Source organism: Oncorhynchus clarkii, unplaced genomic scaffold (genome assembly GCF_045791955.1).
Source record: "Oncorhynchus clarkii lewisi isolate Uvic-CL-2024 unplaced genomic scaffold, UVic_Ocla_1.0 unplaced_contig_12468_pilon_pilon, whole genome shotgun sequence".
Classification (NCBI taxonomy): domain Eukaryota; kingdom Metazoa; phylum Chordata; class Actinopteri; order Salmoniformes; family Salmonidae; genus Oncorhynchus; species Oncorhynchus clarkii.
Genome location: NW_027261138.1, coordinates 568228 through 595667, shown reverse-complemented (window position 1 = coordinate 595667; position 27440 = coordinate 568228). Strand labels below are relative to the sequence as shown.

At 42.5% G+C, this 27440-nt stretch overlaps 2 protein-coding genes across 2 annotated transcripts in view; one reads left to right on the top strand and one right to left on the bottom strand.

The window, feature by feature from the left end:
- The first annotated feature begins 5906 nt into the window (after window positions 1-5906).
- On the top strand, window positions 5907-14577 carry LOC139405196 (sodium-coupled monocarboxylate transporter 2-like). The gene is made up of 8 exons (XM_071147627.1): window positions 5907-5982; window positions 6254-6366; window positions 7204-7271; window positions 7363-7449; window positions 7902-8095; window positions 9231-9334; window positions 11815-11936; window positions 14357-14577. The coding sequence occupies exons 1-8, from the start codon at window positions 5912-5914 to the stop codon at window positions 14525-14527; spliced, it is 930 nt and encodes a 309-aa protein (XP_071003728.1). The 5' UTR covers window positions 5907-5911; the 3' UTR covers window positions 14528-14577.
- A 10754-nt stretch (window positions 14578-25331) lies between these two features.
- LOC139405187 (anoctamin-3-like) overlaps window positions 25332-27440 on the bottom strand; it is an 80967-nt gene continuing 78858 nt past the window's right edge. The window contains exons 25-26 of the mRNA XM_071147614.1: window positions 27022-27217; window positions 25332-25517 (exon numbers count right to left, since the gene is read on the bottom strand). Of these exons, the coding sequence (XP_071003715.1) occupies window positions 25332-25517; window positions 27022-27217 (382 nt within the window). The remainder of the gene's footprint in view (window positions 25518-27021; window positions 27218-27440) is intronic.

Below are 27440 nucleotides of genomic sequence, written 5' to 3'. Positions count from 1 at the left end.
CCTTTATACAGTTGTACACCAGACCAGGTTACCTCTACTATCTATAATGTCTCTGGTTATCCCTTTATACAGTAGTACACCAGACCAGGTTACTACTACTACTACTATCTATAATGTCTCTGGTTGTCCCTTTATACAGTTGTACACCAGACCAGGTTACTACTACTACTATCTATAATGTCTCTGGTTGTCCCTTTATACAGTTGTACACCAGACCAGGTTATCTCTACTATCTATAATGTCTCTGGTTGTCCCTTTATACAGTAGTACACCAGACCAGGTTACTACTACTACTATCTATAATGTCTCTGGTTGTCCCTTTATACAGTTGTACACCAGACCAGGTTACCTCTACTATCTATAATGTCTCTGGTTGTCCCTTTATACAGTTGTACACCAGACCAGGTTATCTCTACTATCTATAATGTCTCTGGTTATCCCTTTATACAGTTGTACACCAGACCAGGTTACCTCTACTATCTATAATGTCTCTGGTTGTCCCTTTATACAGTTGTACACCAGACCAGGTTATCTCTACTATCTATAATGTCTCTGGTTATCCCTTTATACAGTAGTACACCAGACCAGGTTACCTCTACTATCTATAATGTCTCTGGTTGTCCCTTTATACAGTTGTACACCAGACCAGGTTATCTCTACTATCTATAATGTCTCTGGTTATCCCTTTATACAGTTGTACACCAGACCAGGTCACCTCTACTATCTATAATGTCTCTGGTTGTCCCTTTATACAGTTGTACACCAGACCAGGTTACTACTACTATCTATAATGTCTCTGGTTGTCCCTTTATACAGTTGTACACCAGACCAGGTTATCTCTACTATCTATAATGTCTCTGGTTATCCCTTTATACAGTAGTAAACCAGACCAGGTTATCTCTACTATCTATAATGTCTCTGGTTGTCCCTTAATACAGTAGTAAACCAGACCAGGTTATCTCTACTATCTATAATGTCTCTGGTTGTCCCTTTATACAGTTGTACACCAGACCAGGTTACTACTACTACTACTATCTATAATGTCTCTGGTTGTCCCTTTATACAGTAGTAAACCAGACCAGGTTATCTCTACTATCTATAATGTCTCTGGTTATCCCTTTATACAGTTGTACACCAGACCAGGTTACTACTACTACTACTACTACTATCTATAATGTCTCTGGTTGTCCCTTTATACAGTTGTACACCAGACCAGGTTACTACTACTATCTATAATGTCTCTGGTTGTCCCTTTATACAGTTGTACACCAGACCAGGTTATCTCTACTATCTATAATGTCTCTGGTTATCCCTTTATACAGTAGTAAACCAGACCAGGTTATCTCTACTATCTATAATGTCTCTGGTTGTCCCTTAATACAGTAGTAAACCAGACCAGGTTATCTCTACTATCTATAATGTCTCTGGTTGTCCCTTTATACAGTTGTACACCAGACCAGGTTACTACTACTACTACTATCTATAATGTCTCTGGTTGTCCCTTTATACAGTAGTAAACCAGACCAGGTTATCTCTACTATCTATAATGTCTCTGGTTATCCCTTTATACAGTTGTACACCAGACCAGGTTACTACTACTACTACTACTACTATCTATAATGTCTCTGGTTGTCCCTTTATACAGTTGTACACCAGACCAGGTTACTACTACTACTACTACTACTATCTATAATGTCTCTGGTTGTCCCTTTATACAGTTGTACACCAGACCAGGTTACTACTACTACTATCTATAATGTCTCTGGTTGTCCCTTTATACAGTTGTACACCAGACCAGGTTATCTCTACTATCTATAATGTCTCTGGTTGTCCCTTTATACAGTAGTACACCAGACCAGGTTACTACTACTACTATCTATAATGTCTCTGGTTGTCCCTTTATACAGTTGTACACCAGACCAGGTTACTACTACTACTATCTATAATGTCTCTGGTTGTCCCTTTATACAGTTGTACACCAGACCAGGTTATCTCTACTATCTATAATGTCTCTGGTTGTCCCTTTATACAGTAGTACACCAGACCAGGTTACTACTACTACTATCTATAATGTCTCTGGTTGTCCCTTTATACAGTAGTACACCAGACCAGGTTACTACTACTACTATCTATAATGTCTCTGGTTGTCCCTTTATACAGTTGTACACCAGACCAGGTTACCTCTACTATCTATAATGTCTCTGGTTGTCCCTTTATACAGTAGTACACCAGACCAGGTTACTACTACTACTATCTATAATGTCTCTGGTTGTCCCTTTATACAGTTGTACACCAGACCAGGTTACCTCTACTATCTATAATGTCTCTGGTTGTCCCTTTATACAGTTGTACACCAGACCAGGTTATCTCTACTATCTATAATGTCTCTGGTTGTCCCTTTATACAGTAGTACACCAGACCAGGTTACTACTACTACTATCTATAATGTCTCTGGTTGTCCCTTTATACAGTAGTACACCAGACCAGGTTACTACTACTACTATCTATAATGTCTCTGGTTGTCCCTTTATACAGTTGTACACCAGACCAGACCAGGTTACCTCTACTATCTATAATGTCTCTGGTTGTCCCTTTATACAGTAGTACACCAGACCAGGTTACTACTACTACTATCTATAATGTCTCTGGTTGTCCCTTTATACAGTTGTACACCAGACCAGGTTACCTCTACTATCTATAATGTCTCTGGTTGTCCCTTTATACAGTAGTACACCAGACCAGGATACTACTACTACTATCTATAATGTCTCTGGTTGTCCCTTTATACAGTTGTACACCAGACCAGGTTATCTCTACTATCTATAATGTCTCTGGTTGTCCCTTTATACAGTAGTACACCAGACCAGGTTATCTCTACTATCTATAATGTCTCTGGTTGTCCCTTTATACAGTTGTACACCAGACCAGGTTACTACTACTATCTATAATGTCTCTGGTTGTCCCTTTATACAGTAGTACACCAGACCAGGTTATCTCTACTATCTATAATGTCTCTGGTTGTCCCTTTATACAGTAGTACACCAGACCAGGTTACTACTACTATCTATAATGTCTCTGGTTGTCCCTTTATACAGTTGTACACCAGACCAGGTTATCTCTACTATCTATAATGTCACTGGTTGTCCCTTTATACAGTTGTACACCAGACCAGGTTACCTCTACTATCTATAATGTCTCTGGTTATCCCTTTATACAGTAGTACACCAGACCAGGTTATCTCTACTATCTATAATGTCTCTGGTTATCCCTTTATACAGTAGTACACCAGACCAGGTTACTACTACTACTATCTATAATGTCTCTGGTTGTCCCTTTATACAGTAGTACACCAGACCAGGTTACTACTACTACTATCTATAATGTCTCTGGTTGTCCCTTTATACAGTAGTACACCAGACCAGGTTACTACTACTACTACTATCTATAATGTCTCTGGTTGTCCCTTTATACAGTAGTACACCAGACCAGGTTACTACTACTACTATCTATAATGTCTCTGGTTATCCCTTTATACAGTAGTACACCAGACCAGGTTACCTCTACTATCTATAATGTCTCTGGTTGTCCCTTTATACAGTAGTACACCAGACCAGGTTACTACTACTACTATCTATAATGTCTCTGGTTGTCCCTTTATACAGTAGTACACCAGACCAGGTTACTACTACTACTATCTATAATGTCTCTGGTTGTCCCTTTATACAGTAGTACACCAGACCAGGTTTCTACTACTACTATCTATAATGTCTCTGGTTGTCCCTTTATACAGTAGTACACCAGACCAGAGAAAGTGTGTAAACACAAAGCACCACTTTTCCCTAAAAGGTTGATATTTACTGTATCAAATATGAACTTGACAGGAAAGTGTGCGTATCTCAGACCGTAGCGTAGCACGACTCGTAGTGGTTGAAGAACTGTATTACGAGCAAACATTGTTATTTTGGGTTGTAAATGCAGGCGTTTGAATTCAAATAGTGGTAGGTTAATAAAAACATTAAAATGTAGACTAATGATAAAACAGAAGCATCGTCTAATTTAGTTATATGGGCCTAAATCATAAGCATATTTTCTGACATGACTGCTAACTACACAACCAATATTAGGTTACCATTCATCCAATAGCCAAGCACGCTTGATTACCATTCATCCAATAGCCAAGCACGTTTGGTTACCATTCATCCAATAGACAAGCACGCTTGGTTACCATTCATCCAATAGCCAAGCACGCTTGGTTACCATTCATCCAATAGACAAGCACGCTTGGTTACCATTCATCCAATAGCCAAGCACGCTTAATGGAAATAGACTGGTAGCCTAGACGTATGGCAGGCTGCGGTATTGCTGTGACCGAGAAAGGAGAGTGATGTCTCATAGCCTTTTTAATGTCAGAGCCTATATACAAATACAATATGGCTCTGATTTATGTATCAGTGAAAACATGCGTGTGATTTATCAATAAAAACATGTGTCTGATTTAAGAGCAAGAAACAGGGGAAACAAACGCTGGAAGGTTTCATGAACAAAACGAACTGGCAACAGACAAACAGAGAACACAGGTAAAAATGCACAGGGGATTTTTTATTTAACCAGGCAAGTCAGTTAAGAGCAAATTCTTATTTACAATGACGGCCTACCAGGGAACAGTGGAGTTAAACTGCCTTGTTCAGGGGTAGAACAACAGAATTTTACCTTGTCAGCTCGGTGATTCGATCCAGCAACCTTTCAGTTACTGGCCCAACACTCTAACCACTAGGCTACCGACCGCCCCAAAACAATAATGGGGAAGATGCGTGACACCTGGGGGGGGGTGGAGACAAGCACAAAGACAGTTGAAACACATCAGGGTAGGACACCTGGTTACTGTTACTATCCTTTCTACACCAATAAGTGTCTCTGGACATGTTGTGTCCCATGTCACCCTATTCCCTATATAAAGTAGGGCACTACTTTTGACCAAAGCCTTATTGGCGCTGGTCTAAAGTAGTGCACTATATAGGGAATAGGGTTCTATATGGCTCTGGTCTAAAGTAGTGTACTATATAGGGAATAGGGTTCTATAGGGCCCTGGTCTAAAGTAGTGCACTATATAGGGAGTAGGGTGCCATTTGGGACACAAACTGTTATATTTCTAGCCCTAATTAACTTGTCTTCTCCAATTCTTACTCTGTCACAGCCACAAACCACATAGGTCACTACTGTCTAATTAGTGGGGCTGTTCTACATCAAATTATATTAATCACATACACACATTTAGCAGATGTTATTGTGGTTTTTTTTGCGAAATGCTTGTGTTTCTAGCTCCAACAGTGCAGTAATATCTAACCCTTAAATTCACATCTGGTCGTTAGTGTTTACAGAGTTCGGGTTAATTCCATTTCAATTCAGGAAGTGACTGAATTGAAATGGAATTGACTCCAACACTGGTGTCTAGTGGCCGACATTGATACAGTCTCCAGTGTTTGTGTCCAGTGCTCTGCTACCCAGTACTCATTAACTTCCCCTTAAGTCTCTACTCATGCCATGACCTTTTCATGCTGTGTCTCTACAGCTCATGCCATGACCTTTTCACGCTGTGTCTCTACAGCTCATGCCATGACCTTTTCACGCTGTGTCTCTACAGCTCATGCCATATCCTTTTCACTCTGTGTCTCTACAGCTCATGCCATGACCTTTTCACTCTGTGTCTCTACAGCTCATGCCATATCCTTTTCACTCTGTGTCTCTACAGCTCATGCCATATCCTTTTCACTCTGTGTCTCTACAGCTCATGCCATATCCTTTTCACTCTGTGTCTCTACAGCTCATGCCATATCCTTTTCACTCTGTGTCTCTACAGCTCATGCCATATCCTTTTCACTCTGTGTCTCTACAGCTCATGCCTTATTTTGTCATGGAGATTCTGGGGGATTATCCTGGTCTTCCAGGGCTGTTTGTTGCCTGTGCGTTCAGTGGAACACTCAGGTTAGAGGAATCACTGTGTAGATCATTTTAAATTGACAGTTTTCCCAAAGCCTTCGTAGCTAAAGTAGGATGTTATTTTGCTCCACAACGCAGCCACAAGAGAGTCATTGTAAAATCAGTGTTTCGGAAGGTCAATCGTCAATGTATTTACAAACTAAGGCTTTGGGAAAACCCAGCCCAGAATTACAGTCTCTTGCCTTCATTGCACTCTAACTTAAGTACAGTATTCATTAGGAGATCTGAACTAATTCCCAGTCATTGCCTCTCTCAGTACTGTGGCAGCCAGCATCAATGCCCTAGCCACGGTGACCTATGAAGACTTTGTTAAGCAGTGTTGTACTAACCTCTCCAACAAAGCCAGCGGCTGGATCAGCAAAGGACTGTGTAAGAATAACTCCCTGTTATTATTATAATAGAATAACTCCCAGTTATTACTATACTAGAATAACTCTCAGTTATTACCATAATAGAATAACTCCCAGTTATTACCATATTAGAATAACTCCCAGTTATTACCATATTAGAATAACTCCCAGTTATTACTATAATAGAATAACTCCCAGTTATTACTATAATAGAATAACTCCCCGGTTATTACCATATTAGAATACCTCCCCGGTTATTACCATATTAGAATAACTCCCAGTTATTACCCTAATATAATAACTCCCCAGTTATTACCATAGTAGAATAACCCCCCAGTTATTAGCATAATATAATACTTTTGTTATTACTATAATAGAATAACTCTGTTATTACTATATTAGAATAACTCCCAGTTATTACCCTATTAGAATAACTCCTAGTTATTACTATATTAGAATAACTCCCAGTTATTACTATAAATAGAATCACTCCCATTTATTACTTTAATAGAATAACTCCTCAGTTATTACTATATTAGAATCACTCCCATTTATTACTTTAATATAATAACTCCCCAGTTATTACCATAATAAAATAACCCTGTTATTACTATAATATAATAACTCCCCAGTCATTACCATAATAAAATAACTATGTTATTACTATAATAGAATAACTCCCTCGTTATTACCCTATTAGAATAACTCCCCGGTTATTACCATAATATAATTTATCCCCAGTTATTACCCTATTAGAATAACTCCCCAGTTATTACTATAATATAGGCCATAAATTGGAGCCCAGCTTGTGAAGATTAATGCCAACGTACACACTCTACCATCTTTACCTCTGCAGGTATCGTGTTCGGCGTCGCCTGCACCACTATGGCGGTTGCTGCATCCTACATGGGAGGGGTTGTCCAGGTAAACGCTGTCCCCGTTAGTGTTTGAAGGACTAGTACGTGCATGGAGCTGATGCCTATGTGATTAATACGTCTTGATGTGTGTTTCCCAGGCAGCTCTGAGTATCCATGGTATGTGTGGTGGTCCCATGCTGGGTCTCTTCTCTCTGGGAATCATCTTCCCCTGGACCAACTCTATGGTCAGAAAACACCTCTTCGTTGTCTCCACAGCGCTTCCAGACAGATTAAGTCTAGTTCCTGGACTAAGAACCTATTTCACTATTAACAATAATGAATGATTAAGAAATTAGGCTTTAATCCAAGAATCTGATCCTGGAATTGTTTTTTTTTACCAAAACTCACTTAAAAACACAAGCAATTCTACATACATCTATATAAATTCAGTTATCAAGTAACTCATTTATAAATTATCATCTTCCTTAATTCAGTTCGTGTGCTGTACTGGCTGTCTTCAGGGAGCAGCAGGTGATAGTGGGCGTCGTCCTTGTCGTTCTGGGCAGGTGTTAACATAAGTTATTATAAGCCTTACTATGGGACATTATAAAAGTCTCATACATGCTTATATAACAAGCTGTGATAAAACCTGAATGTTGTAAAAGTGTTACTGTGACCTGTTGACGTCTGCCTTCAGGGAGCAGCCGGCGGTCTGATAGTGGGCATCGCCATGTCGTTCTGGGCAGGTGTTGGAGCCTTCATCTACCCTGCTCTAGACATCAACACTAGACCTCTGTCTCTCAGTATAGAGGGATGTCTTCAAGCGAACTCATCGGACCCCACCACCGCTGTTCCACCTTCTCACCTGGACCCTGCCACTCTACCATCAAGGTATAGTACTGTATAGTCTCTAACCTGGACCCTACCACTCTACCATCAAGGTATAGTACTGTATAGTCTGTCACCTGGACCCTACCACTCTACCATCAAGGTATAGTACTGTATAGTCTGTCACCTGGACCCTACCACTCTACCATCAAGGTATAGTACTGTATAGTCTCTGTCACCTGGACCCTACCACTCTACCATCAAGGTATAGTACTGTATAGTCTCTAACCTGGACCCTACCACTCTACCATCAAGGTATAGTACTGTATAGTCTCTAACCTGGTCCCTACCACTCTACCATCAAGGTATAGTACTGTATAGTCTCTAACCTGGACCCTACCACTCTACCATCAAGGTATAGTACTGTATAGTCTCTGTCACCTGGACCCTACCACTCTACCATCAATGTATAGTACTGTATAGTCTCTGTCACCAGGACCATGTTCAGTTCGCGAGAAAATGTAGCAAAAATATTTAATGGAAAATGGAATCTGTGTTGTTATTGGACAAGTTCAGGTTGTGCGTGACCCTCTTCAAGATATTTAAAAATGATTCCTCCCCGCTGAACACAACCCACGTTTACTAAGCTATGATACACTAGATGTATTGTATTATGTACAGTACAGTATATATACACACACACCTCTCTTTAATACAGATGGAGGATCTTAATTTGAGCCAGTTTGCTACAGCAGGAAAATAATCCTTCAGCAACAGAACATTGGTATTAATATTTGGATTATAATTAATAGATATACATTGATACATTTTTCGTAAAATCAAGTTTGACATTTTAAAAAGTGGAAATTAGAGACTTCAGAAGCCTTTTAAAAACCTTGAATATACATTCTCAGAAACAAACGAGTAATGAAATTAAGATGACATTGGATTTCCCATACTTCACATCCAAGTGATTTGTAGTTAAGGTTGCAGAATTCCAAACATTTCCCCACATTTTTGATGCTTTCCAGAAATCCCTTTTGGAAAATCCCCCCAGAGAGAATAGAATAAACAAGAAATTTGTTTTTCTCCAACTATGATTTCTGGAAAACCTGGGAATTTTGGGATAGTTAGCAACCTTTATTTTGTAGGCGATCTTGTGGACAACAGGATATTGTAACTCCTCTGTCTTCCACAGGTCGTCCCTGGCTGATCACTGGTACTCCATGTCCTATCTGTACTATAGCGCTGTTGGGTTTTCAGCCACCGTTACTGCTGGCCTGCTCATCTCCTTCATCACAGGTACTGTGTGTCTGCAGCGTTGACATATACAGTGGGGCAAAAAAGTATTTAGTCAGCCACCAATTGTGCAAGTTCTCCCACTTAAAAAGATGAGAGAGGCCTGTAATGTTCATCATAGGTACACTTCAACTATGACAGACAAAATGAGGGGAAAAAATCAAGAAAATCACATTGTAGGATTTTTAATGAATTTATTTGCAAATTATGGTGGAAAATAAGTATTTGGTCAATAACAAAAGTTGATCTCAATACTTTGTTATACACCCTTTGTTGGCAATGACAGAGGTCAAATAAGTTTTCTGTAAGTCTTCACAAGGTTTTCACACACTGTTGCTGGTATTTTGGCCCATTCCTCAATGCAGATCTCCTCTAGAGCAGTGATGTTTTGGGGCTGTTGCTGGGCAACACGGACTTTCAACTCCCTCCAAAGATTTTCTATGGGGTTGAGATCTGGAGACTGGCTAGGCCACTCCAGGACCTTGAAATGCTTCTTACGAAGCCACTCCTTCGTTGCCCGGGCGGTGTGTTTGGGATCATTGTCATGCTGAAAGACCCAGCCACGTTTCATCTTCAATGCCCTTGCAGATGGAAGGAGGTTTTCACTCAAAATCTCACAATACATGGCCCCATTCATTCTTTCCTTTACACGGATCAGTCGTCCTGGTCCCTTTGCAGAAAAACAGCCTCAAAGCATGATGCTTCCACCCCCATGCTTCACAGTAGGTATGGTGTTCTTTGGATGCAACTCAGCATTCTTTGTCCTCCAAACACGACGAGTTGAGTTTTTACCAAAAAGTTATATTTTGGTTTCATTTGACCATATGACATTCTCCCAATTGTCTTCTGGATCATCCAAATGCTCTCTAGCAAACTTCAGACGGGCCTAGACATGTACTGGCTTAAGCAGGCGGACACGTCTGGCACTGCAGGATTTGAGTCCCTGGCGGCGTAGTGTGTTACTGATGGTAGGCTTTGTTACTTTGGTCCCAGCTCTCTGCAGGTCATTCACTAGGTCCCCCCTTGTGGTTCTGGGATTTTTGCTCACCGTTCTTGTGATCATTTTGACCCCACGGGGTGAGATCTTGCGTGGAGCCCCAGATCGAGGGAGATTATCAGTGGTCTTGTATGTCTTCCATTTCCTAATAATTGCTCCCACGGTTGATTTCTTCAAACCAAGCTGCTTACCTATTGCAGATTCAGTCTTCCCAACCTGGTGCAGGTCTACAATTTTGTTTCTGGTGTCCTTTGACAGCTCTTTGGTCTTGGCCATAGTGGAGTTTGGAGTGTTGCTGTTTGAGGTTGTGGATAGGTGTCTTTTATACTGATAACAAGTTCAAACAGGTGCCATTAATACAGGTAACGAGTGGAGGACAGAGGAGCCTCTTAAAGAAGAAGTTACAGGTCTGTGAGAGCCAGAAATCTTGCTTGTTTGTAGGTGACCAAATACTTATTTTCCACCATAATTTGCAAATAAATTCATAAAAAATCCTACAATGTGATTTTCTGGATTTTTTCCCCTCATTTTGTCTGGCATAGTTGAAGTGTAGCTATGATGAAAATTACAGGCCTCTGTCATCTTTTTAAGTGGGAGAACTTGCACAATTGGTGGCTGACTAAAAGCTTTTTTGCCCCACTGTAATTGGAACCATAGAATGGGGATTCATCAGCACAAACATTAGATGACAGAATCAAATATAACTTTTTTAAACGGGTAGATCCTGGCTGATGATGGGACGAGCAGCTTTCAAAAGGTTATATTGCTGCCGTGCTTGTCTCCTGAAAATGATGTCATTGGAATATGAGGATCTGTTGTGAAGAATAGATCGTCAGCCCATTCCAGAGCTATAGAGTCACTCTGCTATTATGCTATTATACGTTTCTGTGGTCCTGCTGCAAAGAGACATTAATCAGCAGGAAGCAGTCACAGAGAACAGGAATCAATGGCTTCTGTCTGAAAGACACGGTGGTCTAAACCTCTTAAGTTATGTTGCTGTGGTTCCAGTACTCTTCTGTCATCACATGACCTGTCTGTTTCTGCAAAGGTTCAACACACACTGTCTGTCTGTCTGTCTTTAACTACATCTGCTATAGAATATGTCCCTAATGCGCGTGTGGTACTTTACACTCACACAAAGGCCATTTAGAAAACCATTGATTATATATGTACAACTGCACTGAGAAAGACTGATTTAATGATCTCATTCATTACTGATTGACCAGAGATGGAAAGTCTATTTGGCAGACATGGTATATGGTGTGCCATGTATTTACTGCAGTGGGTCTAACGTGTTGTCAGTATACCACATACCTACCAGCCATCCCATCTAGCACACGAGTGTTCCTGTAGCATCTCTTAATAGAAGGTTCTCATTTCGATAACTTGAATTCTAAATTTTCCCACAACATTCCGAGAACCAAATTGAATTAGTTTGTGTCATTCTCTGAACTTGAAAGTGGAATCTATCTCCGACCTCTGACAGGACACACCAGGAGTCAAGATGTGAAACCGTGGCTCCTACGACCGGTGTGTAACCTCTTCTGCTTTTGGTCAAAGAAGTACAAGAAGATGTGTTGGTGTGGCGTCCATCACGAATTAAAACAGGTGAAAGAGACAAAAGGCCGACATGTAAGCATGGTAATAAAAGTTAGCATATCAGAATACAGTATAACATAGCATAACCAGCATGGCCATACAAGGACCTTGTCAGCCAAACAACGTTAGGACATATGATCCTAGAAAAAAAAGTGGTAATATAAATCAAATCAAATTTTATGTTACATGAGCCCGAATATAACCGGTGTAGCCCAAATACAACCTTACCGTGAAATGCTTACTTATAAGCCCTTAACCAACAGTTTTTTAGAAAGAGAAGCGTTAAGAAAATATTTACTAAATAAACTAACGTAAAATAATTACAAAATAAATAAACACAATAAAATAAAAATAACGAGGCTATGTACACGGAGTACCGGTATCGGGTCAGTGTGCGGGGGTACAGGTTAGTCACGGTAATATGTATCAATGTCACAGTCCGGTGGCCATTTGATGAGCTATTCAGCAGTCTTATGTCTTGGGGGTAGAAGCTGTTAAGGAGCCTTGGTCTCGGTGCTCCAGGTACCGCATGCCGTGCGGTGGCAGAGAGAACAGTTTATAACTATGGTGGCTGGAGTCTTTGGTATAGAGGTTCTGGATGGCAGGAAGCTTGGCCCCAGTGATGTACTGGGCCGTACGCACTACCCTCTGTAGCGCCTTGCGGTCTGATATTGAGCAGTTGCCGTACCAGGCGGTGCCCTTTTCACGACAGTTTTGGTGTGTTTGGAACATGATTGTGGACACCAAGGAACTTGAAGCTCTCGACCTGCTCCACTACATCCCCGTTGATGAGAATGGGGGAGGCATGCTCGGTCCTCTTTTTCCTGTAGTCCACAATCATCTCCTTTGTCTTGATCACGTTGAGGGAGAGGTTGTTGTCCTGGCACCACACGGTCAGGTCTCTGCCCTCCTCCCTATAGACCGTCTCATCGTCTTCAGTGATCAGGCCCAACCATCGTTGTGTCGTCGGCAAACATAATGGATGGTGTAGGAGTTGTGCCTGGCCACCAGTCGTGGGTGTACGGGGAGTACAGGAAGCACCCATGAGGTGCCCCGTGTTGAGGATCAGTGTGGCAGATGTGTTGTTGCCTACCTTTACCACCTGGGGGCGGCCTGTCAGGAAGTCCAGGATCCAGTTGCAGAGGGAGGTGTTTAGTCCCAGGGTCCTTAGCTTATTGATGAGCTTTGAGGGTAATATGGTGTTGAACGCTGAGCTGTAGTCAATGAACAGCATTCTCATATAGGTGTTCCTTTTGTCCAGGTGGGAAAGGGCAGTGTTGAGTGCAATCATCTGTGGATCTGTTGGGGCGGTATGCAAATTGTAGTGGGTATTGGGTTTCTAGGATGATGGTGTTGATGTGAGCCATGACCAGCCTTTCAAAGCACTTCATGGCTACAGACATGAGTGCTACGGGTCGGTAGTAATTTATGCAGATAACTTTGGCTTTCTTGGTCACAGGGACTATAGTGGTCTGCTTGAAACATGTAGGTATTGCAGACTCTGTCAGGGACAGGTTGGAAATGTCAGTGAAGCCAGTTGGTCAGCGCATGCTCTGAGTACACGTCCTGGTAATCCATCTGGCCCTGCGGCCTTGTAAATGTTGACCTGTTTAAAAGGTCTTATTCACATCGGCTACGGAGAGCGTGATCACACAGTCGTCTGGGACAGCTGGTGCTCTCATGCATGTCTCAGTGTCATTCATGCAGTGTTTCTTGCCTCTAAGAGCGCATAGAAGTCATTAAGCTCCCGCCTCCCGAGTGGTGCAGCGGTCTAAGGCACTGCATTGCAGTCACTACAGACCTGGGTTCAATCCCAGGCTGTATTACAACTGGTAGTCATCGGGAGTCTCATAGGGCAGCGCACAATTGACCCAGCTATGGAGAGCGTGATCACACAGTGATTAGGGAAGGGTTAGGGAAGGGTTTGGTTAGGGTTAGGGAAGGGTTAGGTTAGGGAAGGGTTTTACTTGGCTCAGCGCGCTCTAACGACTCCCTGTGGCGGCCTGGACCCCTGCAGGCTGACTTCGGTTGTCAGTTGAACGGTGTTTCCTCCGACACATGGGTGCGGGTGTTAAGAAGCGCGGTTTGGCGTATGACTCGACCTTCGCCTCCCGAGCTTGTTGGGGAGTTGCAGCGATGACACAAGATCAAAATTTGGGAGAAAAAAAAAAAAATGGGTAAAAAATGAATAAATAAATAAAAATAAGTTGAGCATCAGAGCCGGTGTAGTAGGATTCAATCTTAGTCCTGTATTGACGCTTTGCCTGTTTGATGGTTCGTCGGCGGGCACAGCGGGATAGCGTAGCGCATAGCTGTAACTACAGTAGTACTACACCGGTATTTGAGAAACTCAATGCTAAGTCTTACCAATAAAGTGCATGTGTTCGGTCTAGTGTGACATCTCAATACCTATTTCTCTTGTATACTAGGACATGGAGTGCCCAGACACAGACACGGTTAAAGACGAAGGTCCCTTTGTCAAGGAAGATATCGGCAGGAAGGGGATGAAGAGGAAAGTACAACCTGCCAAAAACTGTTATAACCTGCAAGAGAAAGCCCATGACAACGCTGGCTTTACCGAAGACACAAAGCCTTTTTAAAAAGCCATAGAACTAGAATGACTACTGACTGTAATTCTATGTGTGTGTTAAAAGCATTATAATGTTTAGTCTCTGAAAGGTAATAAAAATGCTTAGATTGGTGACTACATGATAAAAGCAGTAACACCCACTCTCTGACACCCACTCTCTGCTCCACTTTAAACACACATTCTGTGTGTTCCAAATGGCACCCTATTCATTGGGGCTCAGGTCTAAAGTAGTGTACTATATAGGGAATAGGGTTCTATAGGGCTCTGGTCTAAAGTAGTGCACTATATAGGGAATAGGGTTCAATAGGGCTCTGGTAAAAAAGTAGTGCACTATATAGGGAATAGGGTGCCGTTTGGGACAGTTATTTTTAATACTGTAAAACCTGGCGGAAGCAATCAAGAGTGCAGGTGTTTTTCCTTTGTACACCTGGAACACAAAACGAGGCGTGAATATAAATCTACTTCCTGGAACACAAAACGAGGCGTGAATATAAATCTACTTCCTGGAACACAAAACGAGGCGTGAATATAAATCTACTTCCTGGAACACAAAACGAGGCGTGAATATAAATCTACTTCCTGGAACACAAAACGAGGCGTGAATATAAATCTACTTCCTGGAACACAAAACGAGGCGTGAATATAAATCTACTTCCTGGAACACAAAATGAGGCGTGAATATAAATCTACTTCCTGGAACACAAAACGAGGCGTGAATATAAATCTACTTCCTGGAACACAAAACGAGGCGTGAATATAAATCTACTTCCTGGAACACAAAATGAGGCGTGAATATAAATCTACTTCCTGGAACACAAAACGAGGCGTGAATATAAATCTACTTCCTGGAACACAAAACGAGGCGTGAATATAAATCTACTTCCTGGAACACAAAACGAGGCGTGAATATAAATCTACTTCCTGGAACACAAAACGAGGCGTGAATATAAATCTACTTCCTGGAACACAAAACGAGGCGTGAATATAAATCTAACACACTCAAACAAAAAGAACATTCCCGAACAGCTGATACAAAAGATAAATCCATGATTTATTACAGAAAAAGTCTGATTATATTCCATCATATTATTTTTAAGTCTTCATATCTAGGCATGTTTTTCCACGTATACAGGGATGAAGTGATAACAGTGTTCAGTGTTGCTGCACCTCATGTTAGAACAATTGATGACATGGTAAAGATAGTAAATCCAAGGTCTACTGGGCCTCCTCCTCAGGGGCGGTCTCAGGGACACACATTAAGACTAATCCTGAACTTTTTAATGGTGACTCCATTGATCTTGCTTTTTTGGTCCAGAACTAAGCTTCACCTGTGTCCGGGAAACCGTCCCCAAAAAAATCTAATCAAATCAAATTGAATTTGTCACATACGCATGGTTAGCAGATGTTATTGGTCACGTACACATGGTTAGCAGATGTTAATGCGAGTGTAGTGAAATGCTTGTGCTTCTAGTTCCGACAATGCAGTAATATCCAACGAGTAATCTAACCTAAAAATTTCACAACAATTACCTTATACACACAAGTGTAAAGGAATGAATAAGAATATGTACATAAGGATATATGAATGAGTGATGGTACAGAGCAGCATAGGCAAGATGCAGTGGATGGTATCGAGTACAGTATATACATATGAGATGAGTAATGTAGGGTATGTAAACATATGAAAGTGGCTAGTGATACATGTACTACATAAAGATGGCAAGATGCAGTAGATGGTATAGAGTACAGTATATACATATGAGATGAGTAATGTAGGGTATGTAAACAAGATGCAGTAGATGGTATAGAGTACAGTATATACATCTGAGATGAGTAATGTAGGGTATGTACATTATATTAAGTAACATAAAGATGGCAAGATGCAGTAGATGGTATAGAGTACAGTATATACATATGAGATGAGTAATGTAGGGTATGTAAACAAGATGCAGTAGATGGTATAGAGTACAGTATATACATCTGAGATGAGTAATGTAGGGTATGTACATTATATTAAGTAACATAAAGATGGCAAGATGCAGTAGATGGTAGAGAGTACAGTATATACATATGAGATGAGTAAAGTAGGGTATGTAAACAAGATGCAGTAGATGGTATAGAGTACAGTATATACATATGAGATGAGTAATGTAGGGTATGTAAACATAAAAAATAGCAAGAGATTCAACTAAAACCGTTCTAATTTCCATTACCCACCTCATTCATTTGATATTTTTTCATTCATCCTTTTTAACCTCTTGAGTCCCAAAACAATATAAACAAAACAATATTTCCAGCCAATTACAGTCTTAAACTTCAAACAAGGAAGATTTTGCTGCGTCCGTCCTAGAAACACGACTTGAGCTTTTTGTTTTTTAATACGTTGTCATTAAAGCCTTTCTTCAAAACGTCTTGGGAAGAAATATTATCAATCGGTACTTTAATCAACAATCTATTATCTCGACTGATTAACAATCATGACGAAATAAGATAACTATTTTCTTTTGACCGAATAGAGACACATTGCTTTCCAAGACTTGTTGATTTAACACAGGTAAACTCTGGCTAAAAGCAGTCATGCATAGATTTCCAATGACCAATCACATCGAAGGGGAAGATGTTTTCTGACCAATCACATCGAAGGGGAAGATGTTTTCTGACCAATCACATCGAAGGGGAAGATATTTTCTGACCAATCACATCGAAGGGGAAGATGTTTTCTGACCAATCACATCGAAGGGGAAGATATTTTCTGACCAATCACATCGAAGGGGAAGATATTTTCTGACCAATCACATCGAAGAGGAAGATGTTTTCTGACCAACCACATCAAAGGGAAGAACATTCAGAGGACACGGTTTACATTCATAGAAATATGATTACTAGAACAGGAAAAGCCCATCACAACACGGAGGATTGAAAGGGAAAGTCAGTTCTATTGATTCTATTTCTATGGTTACATTGCCTTGATTGCAGGTACAGAGACGTGAACGTCATGCTGATCGATTGCATTCAGAATCGCTACAAAAATATTACACACAATCATAAATAATACATTTGAAAAGTATATACATAGGAAAAAGTAAAACAGTTTTATAGAAAGTGTATATAGCAAAGTAAAAATAGAAAATTATAACAGTTAAACAGGAAATAATATACAATAAAAGTAACAACAAGTAGAGTTGCAAAATTCCAGCAACTTTCCCAAAATTCCCAGACATTTTCAGAAAAATCCTGCTTAAAAACAAGTGAAGTAAATGATTTGTCCCAATCAAGCCCGTCTGTAATCCCCTTAAAACCAGTCTGTAATCCCCTTAAAGCCACAGTCTGTAATCCCCTTAAAGCCAGTCTGTAATCCCCTTAAAACCAGTCTGTAATCCCCTTAAAACCAGTCTGTAATCCCCGTAAAGCCACAGTCTGTAATCCCCTTAAAACCAGTCTGTAATCCCCTTAAAACCAGTCTGTAATCCCCTTAAAGCCACAGTCTGTAATTCCCTTAAAGCCAGTCTGTAATCCCCTTAAAACCAGTCTGTAATCCCCTTAAAACCAGTCTGTAATCCCCTTAAAGCCACAGTCTGTAATCCCCTTAAAACCAGTCTGTAATCCCCTTAAAGCTACAGTCTGTAATCCCCTTAAAACCAGTCTGTAATACCCTTAAAGCCAGTCTGTAATCCCCTTAAAGCCACAGTCTGTAATCCCCTTAAAGCCAGTCTGTAATCCCCTTAAAGCCACAGTCTGTAATCCCTTTAAAGCCTGTCTGTAATCCCTTAAAGCCAGTCTGTAATCCCGTTAAAGCCAGTCTGTAATCCCCTTAAAGCCAGGCTGTAATCCCCTTAAAGCCAGTCTGTAATCCCCTTAAAGCCAGTCTGTAATCCCCTTAAAGCCAGTCTGTAATCCCCTTAAAGCCAGTCTGTAATCCCCGTAAAGCCACAGTCTGTAATCCCCTTAAAACCAGTCTGTAATCCCCTTAAAACCAGTCTGTAATCCCCTTAAAGCCACAGTCTGTAATTCCCTTAAAGCCAGTCTGTAATCCCCTTAAAACCAGTCTGTAATCCCCTTAAAACCAGTCTGTAATCCCCTTAAAACCACAGTCTGCAATCCCCTTAAAACCAGTCTGTAATCCCCTTAAAGCTACAGTCTGTAATCCCCTTAAAACCAGTCTGTAATACCCTTAAAGCCAGTCTGTAATCCCCTTAAAGCCACAGTCTGTAATCCCCTTAAAGCCAGTCTGTAATCCCCTTAAAGCCACAGTCTGTAATCCCTTTAAAGCCCGTCTGTAATCCCTTAAAGCCAGTCTGTAATCCCGTTAAAGCCAGTCTGTAATCCCCTTAAAGCCAGGCTGTAATCCCCTTAAAGCCAGGCTGTAATCCCCTTAAAGCCAGTCTGTAATCCCCTTAAAGCCAGTCTGTAATCCCCTTAAAGCCAGTCTGTAATCCCCTTAAAGCCACAGTCTGTAATCCCTTTAAAACCAGTCTGTAATCCCCTTAAAGCCACAGTCTGTAATCCCCTTAAAGCCACAGTCTGTAATCCCTTTAAAACCAGTCTGTAATCCCCTTAAAGCCACAGTCTGTAATCCCCTTAAAGCCACAGTCTGTAATCCCCTTAAAGCCACAGTCTGTAATCCCCTTAAAACCAGTCTGTAATCCCCTTAAAACCAGTCTGTAATCCCCTTAAAACCAGTCTGTAATCCCCTTAAAGCCACAGTCTGTAATCCCCTTAAAGCCAGTCTGTAATCCCCTTAAAGCCAGTCTGTAATCCCCTTAAAGCCACAGTCTGTAATCCCCTTAAAGCCAGTCTGTAATCCCCTTAAAGCCAGTCTGTAATCCCCTTAAAGCCACAGTCTGTAATGCCCTTAAAGCCACAGTCTGTAATGCCCTTAAAGCCACAGTCTGTAATGCCCTTAAAGCCACAGTCTGTAATGCCCTTAAAGCCACAGTCTGTAATGCCCTTAAAGCCACAGTCTGTAATGCCCTTAAAGCCACAGTCTGTAATGCCCTTAAAGCCACAGTCTGTAATTCCCTTGAAGCCACAGTCTGTAATCCCCTTAAAGCCACAGTCTGTAATTCCCTTGAAGCCACAGTCTGTAATCCCCTTAAAGCCAGTCTGTAATCCCCTTAAAGCCAATCTGTAATCCCTTTAAAGCCACAGTCTGTAATTCCCTTGAAGCCACAGTCTGTAATCCCCTTAAAGCCAGTCTGTAATCCCCTTAAAGCCAATCTGTAATCCCTTTAAAGCCACAGTCTGTAATTCCCTTGAAGCCACAGTCTGTAATCCCCTTAAAGCCAGTCTGTAATCCCCTTAAAGCCAGTCTGTAATCCACTTAAAGCCAGTCTGTAATCCCCTTAAAGCCAGTCTGTAATCCCTTTAAAGCCACAGTCTGTAATCCCCTTAAAGCCACAGTCTGTAATCCCCTTAAAACCACAGTCTGTAATCCCCTTAAAGCCAGTCTGTAATTCCCTTAAAGCCACAGTCTGTAATCCCCTTAAAGCCACAGTCTGTAATCCCCTTAAAGTCACAGTCTGTAATCCCTTTAAAACCAGTCTGTAATCCCTTTAAAGCCAGTCTGTAATTCCCTTAAAACCAGTCTGTAATCCCTTTAAAGCCAGTCTGTAATTCCCTTAAAGCCCGTCTGTAATCCTTTTAAAGCCACAATCTGTAATTCCCTTAAAACCAGTCTGTAATCCCCTTAAAGCCACAGTCTGTAATCCCCTTAAAGTCAGTCTGTAATCCCCTTAAAGCCACAGTCTGTAATCCCCTTAAAGCCAGTCTGTAATCCCCTTAAAGCCTGTCTGTAATCCCGTAAAGCCAGTCTGTAATCCCCTTAAAGCCAGTCTGTAATCCCCTTAAAGCCAGTCTGTAATCCCCTTAAAGCCACAGTCTGTAATCCCCTTAAAGTCAGTCTGTAATCCCCTTAAAGCCACAGTCTGTAATCCCCTTAAAGCCAGTCTGTAATCCCCTTAAAGCCTGTCTGTAATCCCCTTAAAGCCAGTCTGTAATGCCCTTAAAGCCAAAGTCTGTAATCCCCTTAAAACCAGTCTGTAATCCCCTTAAAACCACAGTCTGTAATCCCCTTAAAGCCACAGTCTGTAATCCCCTTAAAACCAGTCTGTAATCCCCTTAAAACCAGTCTGTAATCCCCTTAAAACCAGTCTGTAATCCCCTTAAAACAAGTCTGTAATCCCCTTAAAACAAGTCTGTAATCCCCTTAAAACAAGTCTGTAATCCCCTTAAAACCACAGTCTGTAATCCCCTTAAAGCCACAGTCTGTAATCCCCTTAAAACCAGTCTGTAATCCCCTTAAAACCAGTCTGTAATCCCCTTAAAACCAGTCTGTAATCCCCTTAAAACAAGTCTGTAATCCCCTTAAAACAAGTCTGTAATCCCCTTAAAACAAGTCTGTAATCCCCTTAAAACCAGTCTGTAATCCCCTTAAAACCAGTCTGTAATCCCCTTAAAGCCACAGTCTGTGGCCTTCAGGGCCGTACGTGTGATTGGTCTCTGGGCCTTCAGGGCCGTACGTGTGATTGGTCCCTGGGCCTTCAGGACTGTAAGTGTGGTTGGTCTCTGGGCCTTCAGGGCCGTACGTGTGATTGGTCTCTGGGCCTTCAGGACTGTAAGTGTGGTTGGTGTCATGTACAGTACAGTTCACTACAGGACTCACATTTTGCTGTTGCTGTTTTAGTTCTCTACTTTGCTGCACTATAATCAGAGGCAAATAAATACCAGAGTTTAACAGTGTATATAGTGTTTATCTTCATATCACATTCCTCCAAACAGAATCCTTGGGGGACAGACATTTCAGAGTTTGTTGTTGTAAAAGCCACAATGGAGAAAAAAAACGACAAGAGTATATTTTCTTGCATGTACAGTAAAGCATTTGAGGCACAAAGAGGGACGTGTGATGTTTGTGTCACATTTTGTGGTTGGTTAAAACTGTAGTATAGTAACCACATACACCATATTAACATCCCAGCCCAGGACAATCAAACTCAACAGTCTGTATAATAATGTCTAACATTTACACACAGAATAGAAACGTACAGTAAATAAAGACATGGATGTTGTCTGTCCAGAAATACCAAACTAAATGAACCATGTGTTTTATATGATTTAAATAAAGACAATTAAACTTCTATCAGATGTGTTTTTTTTCCCCAGCTAAATGAACCAAAAATACTTGAACGAATCAGCATGCTTTGAGGGCAATATGAATTAGAATGATTTAGCATAAACAACACTATTATTGTCCATTGTTATTTTTGATAGCCACATACATATGTCACCAGAAGCACTTAGCAACAAGAAACATCACTATTAAGATCATAGAGCAGTAGGGCACACAGCTAGTTACTAGCCTATCCAAGTCCACAAGGAGACAAACACAACTAGTTACTAGCCTATCCAAGTCCACAAGGAGACCAACACAGCTAGTTACTAGCCTATCCAAGTCCACAAGGAGACCAACACAGCTAGTTACTAGCCTATCCAAGTCCACAAGGAGACCAACACAGCTAGTTACTAGCCTATCCAAGTCCACAAGGAGACCAACACAGCTAGTTACTAGCCTATCCAAATCCACAAGGAGACCAACACAGCTAGTTACTAGCCTATCCAAGTCCACAAGGAGACCCACACAGCTAGTTACTAGCCTATCCAAGTCCACAAGGAGACCAACACAGCTAGTTACTAGCCTATCCAAGTCCACAAGGAGACCAACACAACTAGTTACTAGCCTATCCAAGTCCACAAGGAGACCAACACAGCTAGTTACTAGCCTATCCAAGTCCACAAGGAGACCAACACAGCTAGTTACTAGCCTATCCAAGTCCACAAGGAGACCAACACAGCTAGTTACTAGCCTATCCAAGTCCACAAGGAGACCAACACAGTTACTAGCCTATCCAAGTCCACAAGGAGACCAACACAGCTAGTTACTAGCCTATCCAAGTCCACAAGGAGACCAACACAGCTAGTTACTAGCCTATCCAAGTCCACAAGGAGACCAACACAGCTAGTTACTAGCCTATCCAAGTCCACAAGGAGACCAACACAGCTAGTTACTAGCCTATCCAAGTCCACAAGGAGACCAACACAGCTAGTTACTAGCCTATCAAAGTCCACAAGGAGACCAACACAGCTAGTTACTAGCCTATCCAAGTCCACAAGGAGACCAACACAGCTAGTTACTAGCCTATCCAAGTCCACAAGGAGACCAACACAGCTAGTTACTAGCCTATCCAAGTCCACAAAGAGACCAACACAGCTAGTTACTAGCCTATCCAAGTCCATGGGAGACCAACACAGCTAGTTACTAGCCTATCCAAGTCCACAAGTAGACCAACACAGCTAGTTACTAGCCTATCCAAGTCCACAAGGAGACCAACACAGCTAGTTACTAGCCTATCCAAGTCCACAAGGAGACCAACACAGTTAGTTACTAGCCTATCCAAGTCCACAAGGAGACCAACACAGCTAGTTATTAGCCTATCCAAGTCCACAAGGAGACCAACACAGCTAGTTACTAGCCTATCCAAGTCCACAATGAGACAAACACAGCTAGTTACTAGCCTATCCAAGTCCACAAGGAGACCAACACAGCTAGTTACTAGCCTATCCAAGTCCACAAGGAGTCCAACACAGCTAGTTACTAGCCTATCCAAGTCCACAAGGAGACCAACACAGCTAGTTACTAGCCTATCCAAGTCCACAAGGAGACCAACACAGCTAGTTACTAGCCTATCCAAGTCCATGGGAGACCAACACAGCCATGTTGTGATCTGCACCAGACCGGACCAGAACGGAGTGTGGTAGGTCATAGCAGGATGCTAGTCTAGTTGCAACATAGAAATAGAGTGACATAGAAAGGGACAGACAGCAATACCCCTCATACCACAGCATTTTGACTGGTACACTCAACATGGCTACCAGTCAATACCCCTCAGATCAAAGCACTTTGACTGGTACACTCAACATGGCTACCAGTCAGTACCCCTCAGACTACAGCACTTTGACTGGTACACTCAGCATGGCTACCAGTCAATACCCCTCAGACCACAGCACTTTGACTGGTACACTCAACATGGCATCCAGTCAAAACCACCGAGGACCAGTGAACTGATCTGCAGACCTTGTTCTGCATAGTCAACATTACAGTAGTATTACGGTAGTTATGGGGACAGGGACACGGGGACAGAGAAGGGTGGGGACAGAGAGAGATAGAGGATGGGGATAGAGGCAGAGGATATAAGATGGGGACAGAGGATATTTGATGGGGACAGAGGACAGGGACAGAGGACGGGGACAGAGGATAGAGGATGGGGACAGAGGATAGAGGATGGGGACAGAGGATAGAGGATGGGGACAGAGGATAGAGGATGGGGACAGAGGATAGAGGACGGGGACAGAGGATAGAGGATGGGGACAGAGGACAGGGACAGAGGATAGAGGATGGGGACAGAGATAGAGGATGGGGACAGAGGATAGAGGATGGGGACAGAGGACAGGGACAGAGGGTATTTGATGGGGACAGGGATAGAGGATGGGGACAGAGGATAGAGGATGGGGACAGAGAACAGGGACAGAGGATGGGGACAGAGGATAGAGGATGGGGACAGGGATAGAGGATGGGGACAGGGATAGAGGATGGGGACAGGGATAGAGGATGGGGACAGGGATAGAGGATGAGGACAGGGACAGAGGATGGGGACAGAGGATAGAGGATGGGGACAGAGGACGGGGACAGAGGATATTTGATGGGGACAGGGATAGAGGATGGGGATAGAGGATGGGGACAGAGGACAGGGACAGATGATGGGGACAGAGGATATTTGATGGGGACAGAGATAGAGGATGGGGACAGAGGACAGAGGATGGGGACAGAGGATGGGGACAGAGGATATTTGATGGGGACAGGGATATTTGATGGGGACAGGGATAGAGGATGGGGACAGGGATAGAGGATGGGGATAGAGGATGGGGACAAAGGATATAAGATGGGGACAGAGTATAGAGGATGGGGACAGAGTATAGAGGATGGGGACAGAGGATAGAGGATGGGGACAGAGGATGGGGACAGGGATAGAGGATGGGGACAGGGATAGAGGATGGGGATAGAGGATGGGGACAAAGGATATAAGATGGGGACAGAGTATAGAGGATGGGGACAGAGTATAGAGGATGGGGACAGAGGATGGGGACAGAGGATGGGGACAGAGGATGGGGACAGGGATAGAGGATGGGGATAGAGGACGGGGACAGAGGACGGGGACAGAGGATGGGGACAGAGGATGGGGATAGGGGACGGGGACAGAGGACGGGGACAGAGGACGGGGACAGAGGACGGGGACAGAGAAGGGCCTCTGGTAACCGAAGAGGGCTTCTTTGGTGTGCAGAAGGGAGAATGGGACTGCTTATGTTGTGTGTGCGTGTATGTTGGTGTGTGTATTTTGGTGTGTGTGTATGTTGGTGTGTGTGTGTTGGTGTGTGTGTGTGCATGTATGTTGGTGTGTATGTTGGTGTGTGTGTGTTTGTGTGTGTGTGTGTATGTTGGTGTGTGTGTGTGTTGGTGTGTGTGTTGGTGTGTGTGTGTGTGTGTGTGTTGGTGTGTGTGTGTGTGTGTGTGTGTGTGTGGGTGTGTATGTTACTGTGAGTGTGTGTGTTGGTGTGTATGTTGGTGTGTGTGTTGGTGTGTGTGTGTGTGTGGGTGTATGTGTGTGTGTGTGTTGGTGTGTGAGAGAGAGCATGTTAGTGTACTGTATATGCTGTAGGTATGCCGACGAGGTACTGTAGTACAGGGGAACGTAACACGACTGACACTAAGGCCACTCGTGGTGATATCTCCTGCCGTTCTTCTTCTTCTTCTCCTCCTGCAGGTGCTCCAACTCTGCTTCATACATCATCTCCTGCGTCAGGTACTTCTCCCGCCGCATGCGGTCACACAGACTCTTGGGCATGTCCGGGATCAGGTACGCGATGAACGACTTGACTCCGAACACCAGGTGCTGAGGAGTGAGAAACGGAGGATGAAAAAAAAATAACTTTGTTTTTGACATTTTTTCAGATCACAGAAAATCAACAAACACAAACTCAACCGAAGAGTCTTATAGGCTAGGTGCCATAGCGTCTAGGAGGACGCAAGGACTGGTGAACCTCTAAATCTCGGCAGTATGTGAAATATGCGCAGGTCATTGCGTCCTGCTGCCTTACCTCTGACACACCTAATCGGTGTCTGAGACAGATTGAGGTGCCTGTCTGTCTGTCTATCTGTCTGGCATGTCCTGGCTGCAAGACTTCAAGGTATGTCAGCCTGGTCTGTCTGTCTGGCACGGTCTGTCTGCCCACCTGGCCTTCATCCTAGTCTTCGAGGTACGTCAGAAATCCCTTTCTTACTCTGTCCTATCGACACTGATTATAGCTATCAAGACCCTTCAGATGGGCAAACATCAAAGGGTTAGAGGGCCATCGTCTTCTCTTTGTCTGAGATCCGTCTCTGTGGTAATTATCTCTCGATAGATAGATAGATAGATAGATATGGCTCTCAAGAGAAGACAGGCTATGTGCACACTGCCCACAAAATGAGGTGGAAACTGAGCTGCACTTCCTAACCTCGTGCCCAATGTATGACCATATTAGAGACACACATTTCCCCTCAGATTACACAGATCCACAAAGAATTTGAAAACAAATCCAATTTGGAAAAACTCCCATATCTACTGGGAGAAATTCCACAGTGTGCCATCACAGCAGCAAGATTTGTGACCTGTTGCCACGAGAAAAGGGCAACCAGTGAAGAACACACACCATTGTAAATACAACCCATATTTATGCTTATTTATTTTATCTTGTGTCCTTTAACCATTTGTACATTGTTAAAACACTGTATATATATATATAATATGACATTTGTAATGTCTTTATTGTTTTGAAACTTCTGTATGTGTAATGTTTACTGTTAATTTTTATTGTTTATTTCACTTTATATATTCACTGTATATATTATCTACCTCACTTGCTTTGGCAATGTTAACACATGTTTCCCATGCCAATAAAGCCCTTGAATAGAATAGAATAGAATAGAATTAGATAGATAGACAGAGAGACAGAGACAGAGAGAGAGAGACAGAGAGAGAGAGACAGAGAGAGAGAGACAGAGAGAGAGAGACAGAGAGAGAGAGACAGAGAGAGAGAGACAGAGAGAGAGAGTCACACCAGAGATAATTACCACAGAGACGGATCTCAGACAAAGAGAAGACGATGGCCCTCTAACCCTTTGATGTTTGCACATCTGAAGGGTCTTGATAGCTATAATCAGTGTCGATAGGACAGAGTAAGAAAGGGATTTCTGACGTACCTCGAAGACTAGGGTGAAGGCCAGGTGGGCAGACAGACCGTGCCAGACAGACAGACCAGGCTGACATACCTTGAAGTCTTGCAGCCAGGACATGCCAGACAGATAGACAGACAGACAGGCAGACAGACAGACAGAGCGTGGGTGTGCTGTCGTACCTCGAAGACGATGATGAAGGCTAGTCTTGCAGCCAGGACGTGCCAGAACTGCAGAGTGAAGTCGTATGGTACTGGGCTCCAGGGAGAGGCTCTGTAGTCTCTGTACCTGCAGTATCTACTCTGCTCCTCACTCACGTTCCAGCGTTCGCCCATGTCGAACACAGACAGACTGCTGTTCATGTAGCCTCGCAGACATCTGACAGGAAGAGAGACGGGGCTCGGTCAGAACCGTCGACTACAAATCGAAAGTAGCCGGCAGTCTAAATCTAGCACATTTACAGAAATGAACAGTGATCATTGTCCTGTCCAATAAGCCTACAGTAAAGTAACAGTGATCATTGTCCTGTCCAATAAGCTTACAGTAAAGTAACAGTGATCAATGTCCTGTCCAATAAGCCTACAGTAAAGTAACAGTGATC

Bases quoted from the DNA above. Each gene is read 5' to 3' on its own strand.
- LOC139405196 (XM_071147627.1), top strand. From the start codon at position 5,912: ATGGAGATTCTGGGGGATTATCCTGGTCTTCCAGGGCTGTTTGTTGCC. The intron at 8,096-9,230 runs GTATAGTACTGT...TGTCTTCCACAG, and splicing joins CCTGCCACTCTACCATCAAG to GTCGTCCCTGGCTGATCACT. The intron at 9,335-11,814 runs GTACTGTGTGTC...GACCTCTGACAG, and splicing joins GCTCATCTCCTTCATCACAG to GACACACCAGGAGTCAAGAT.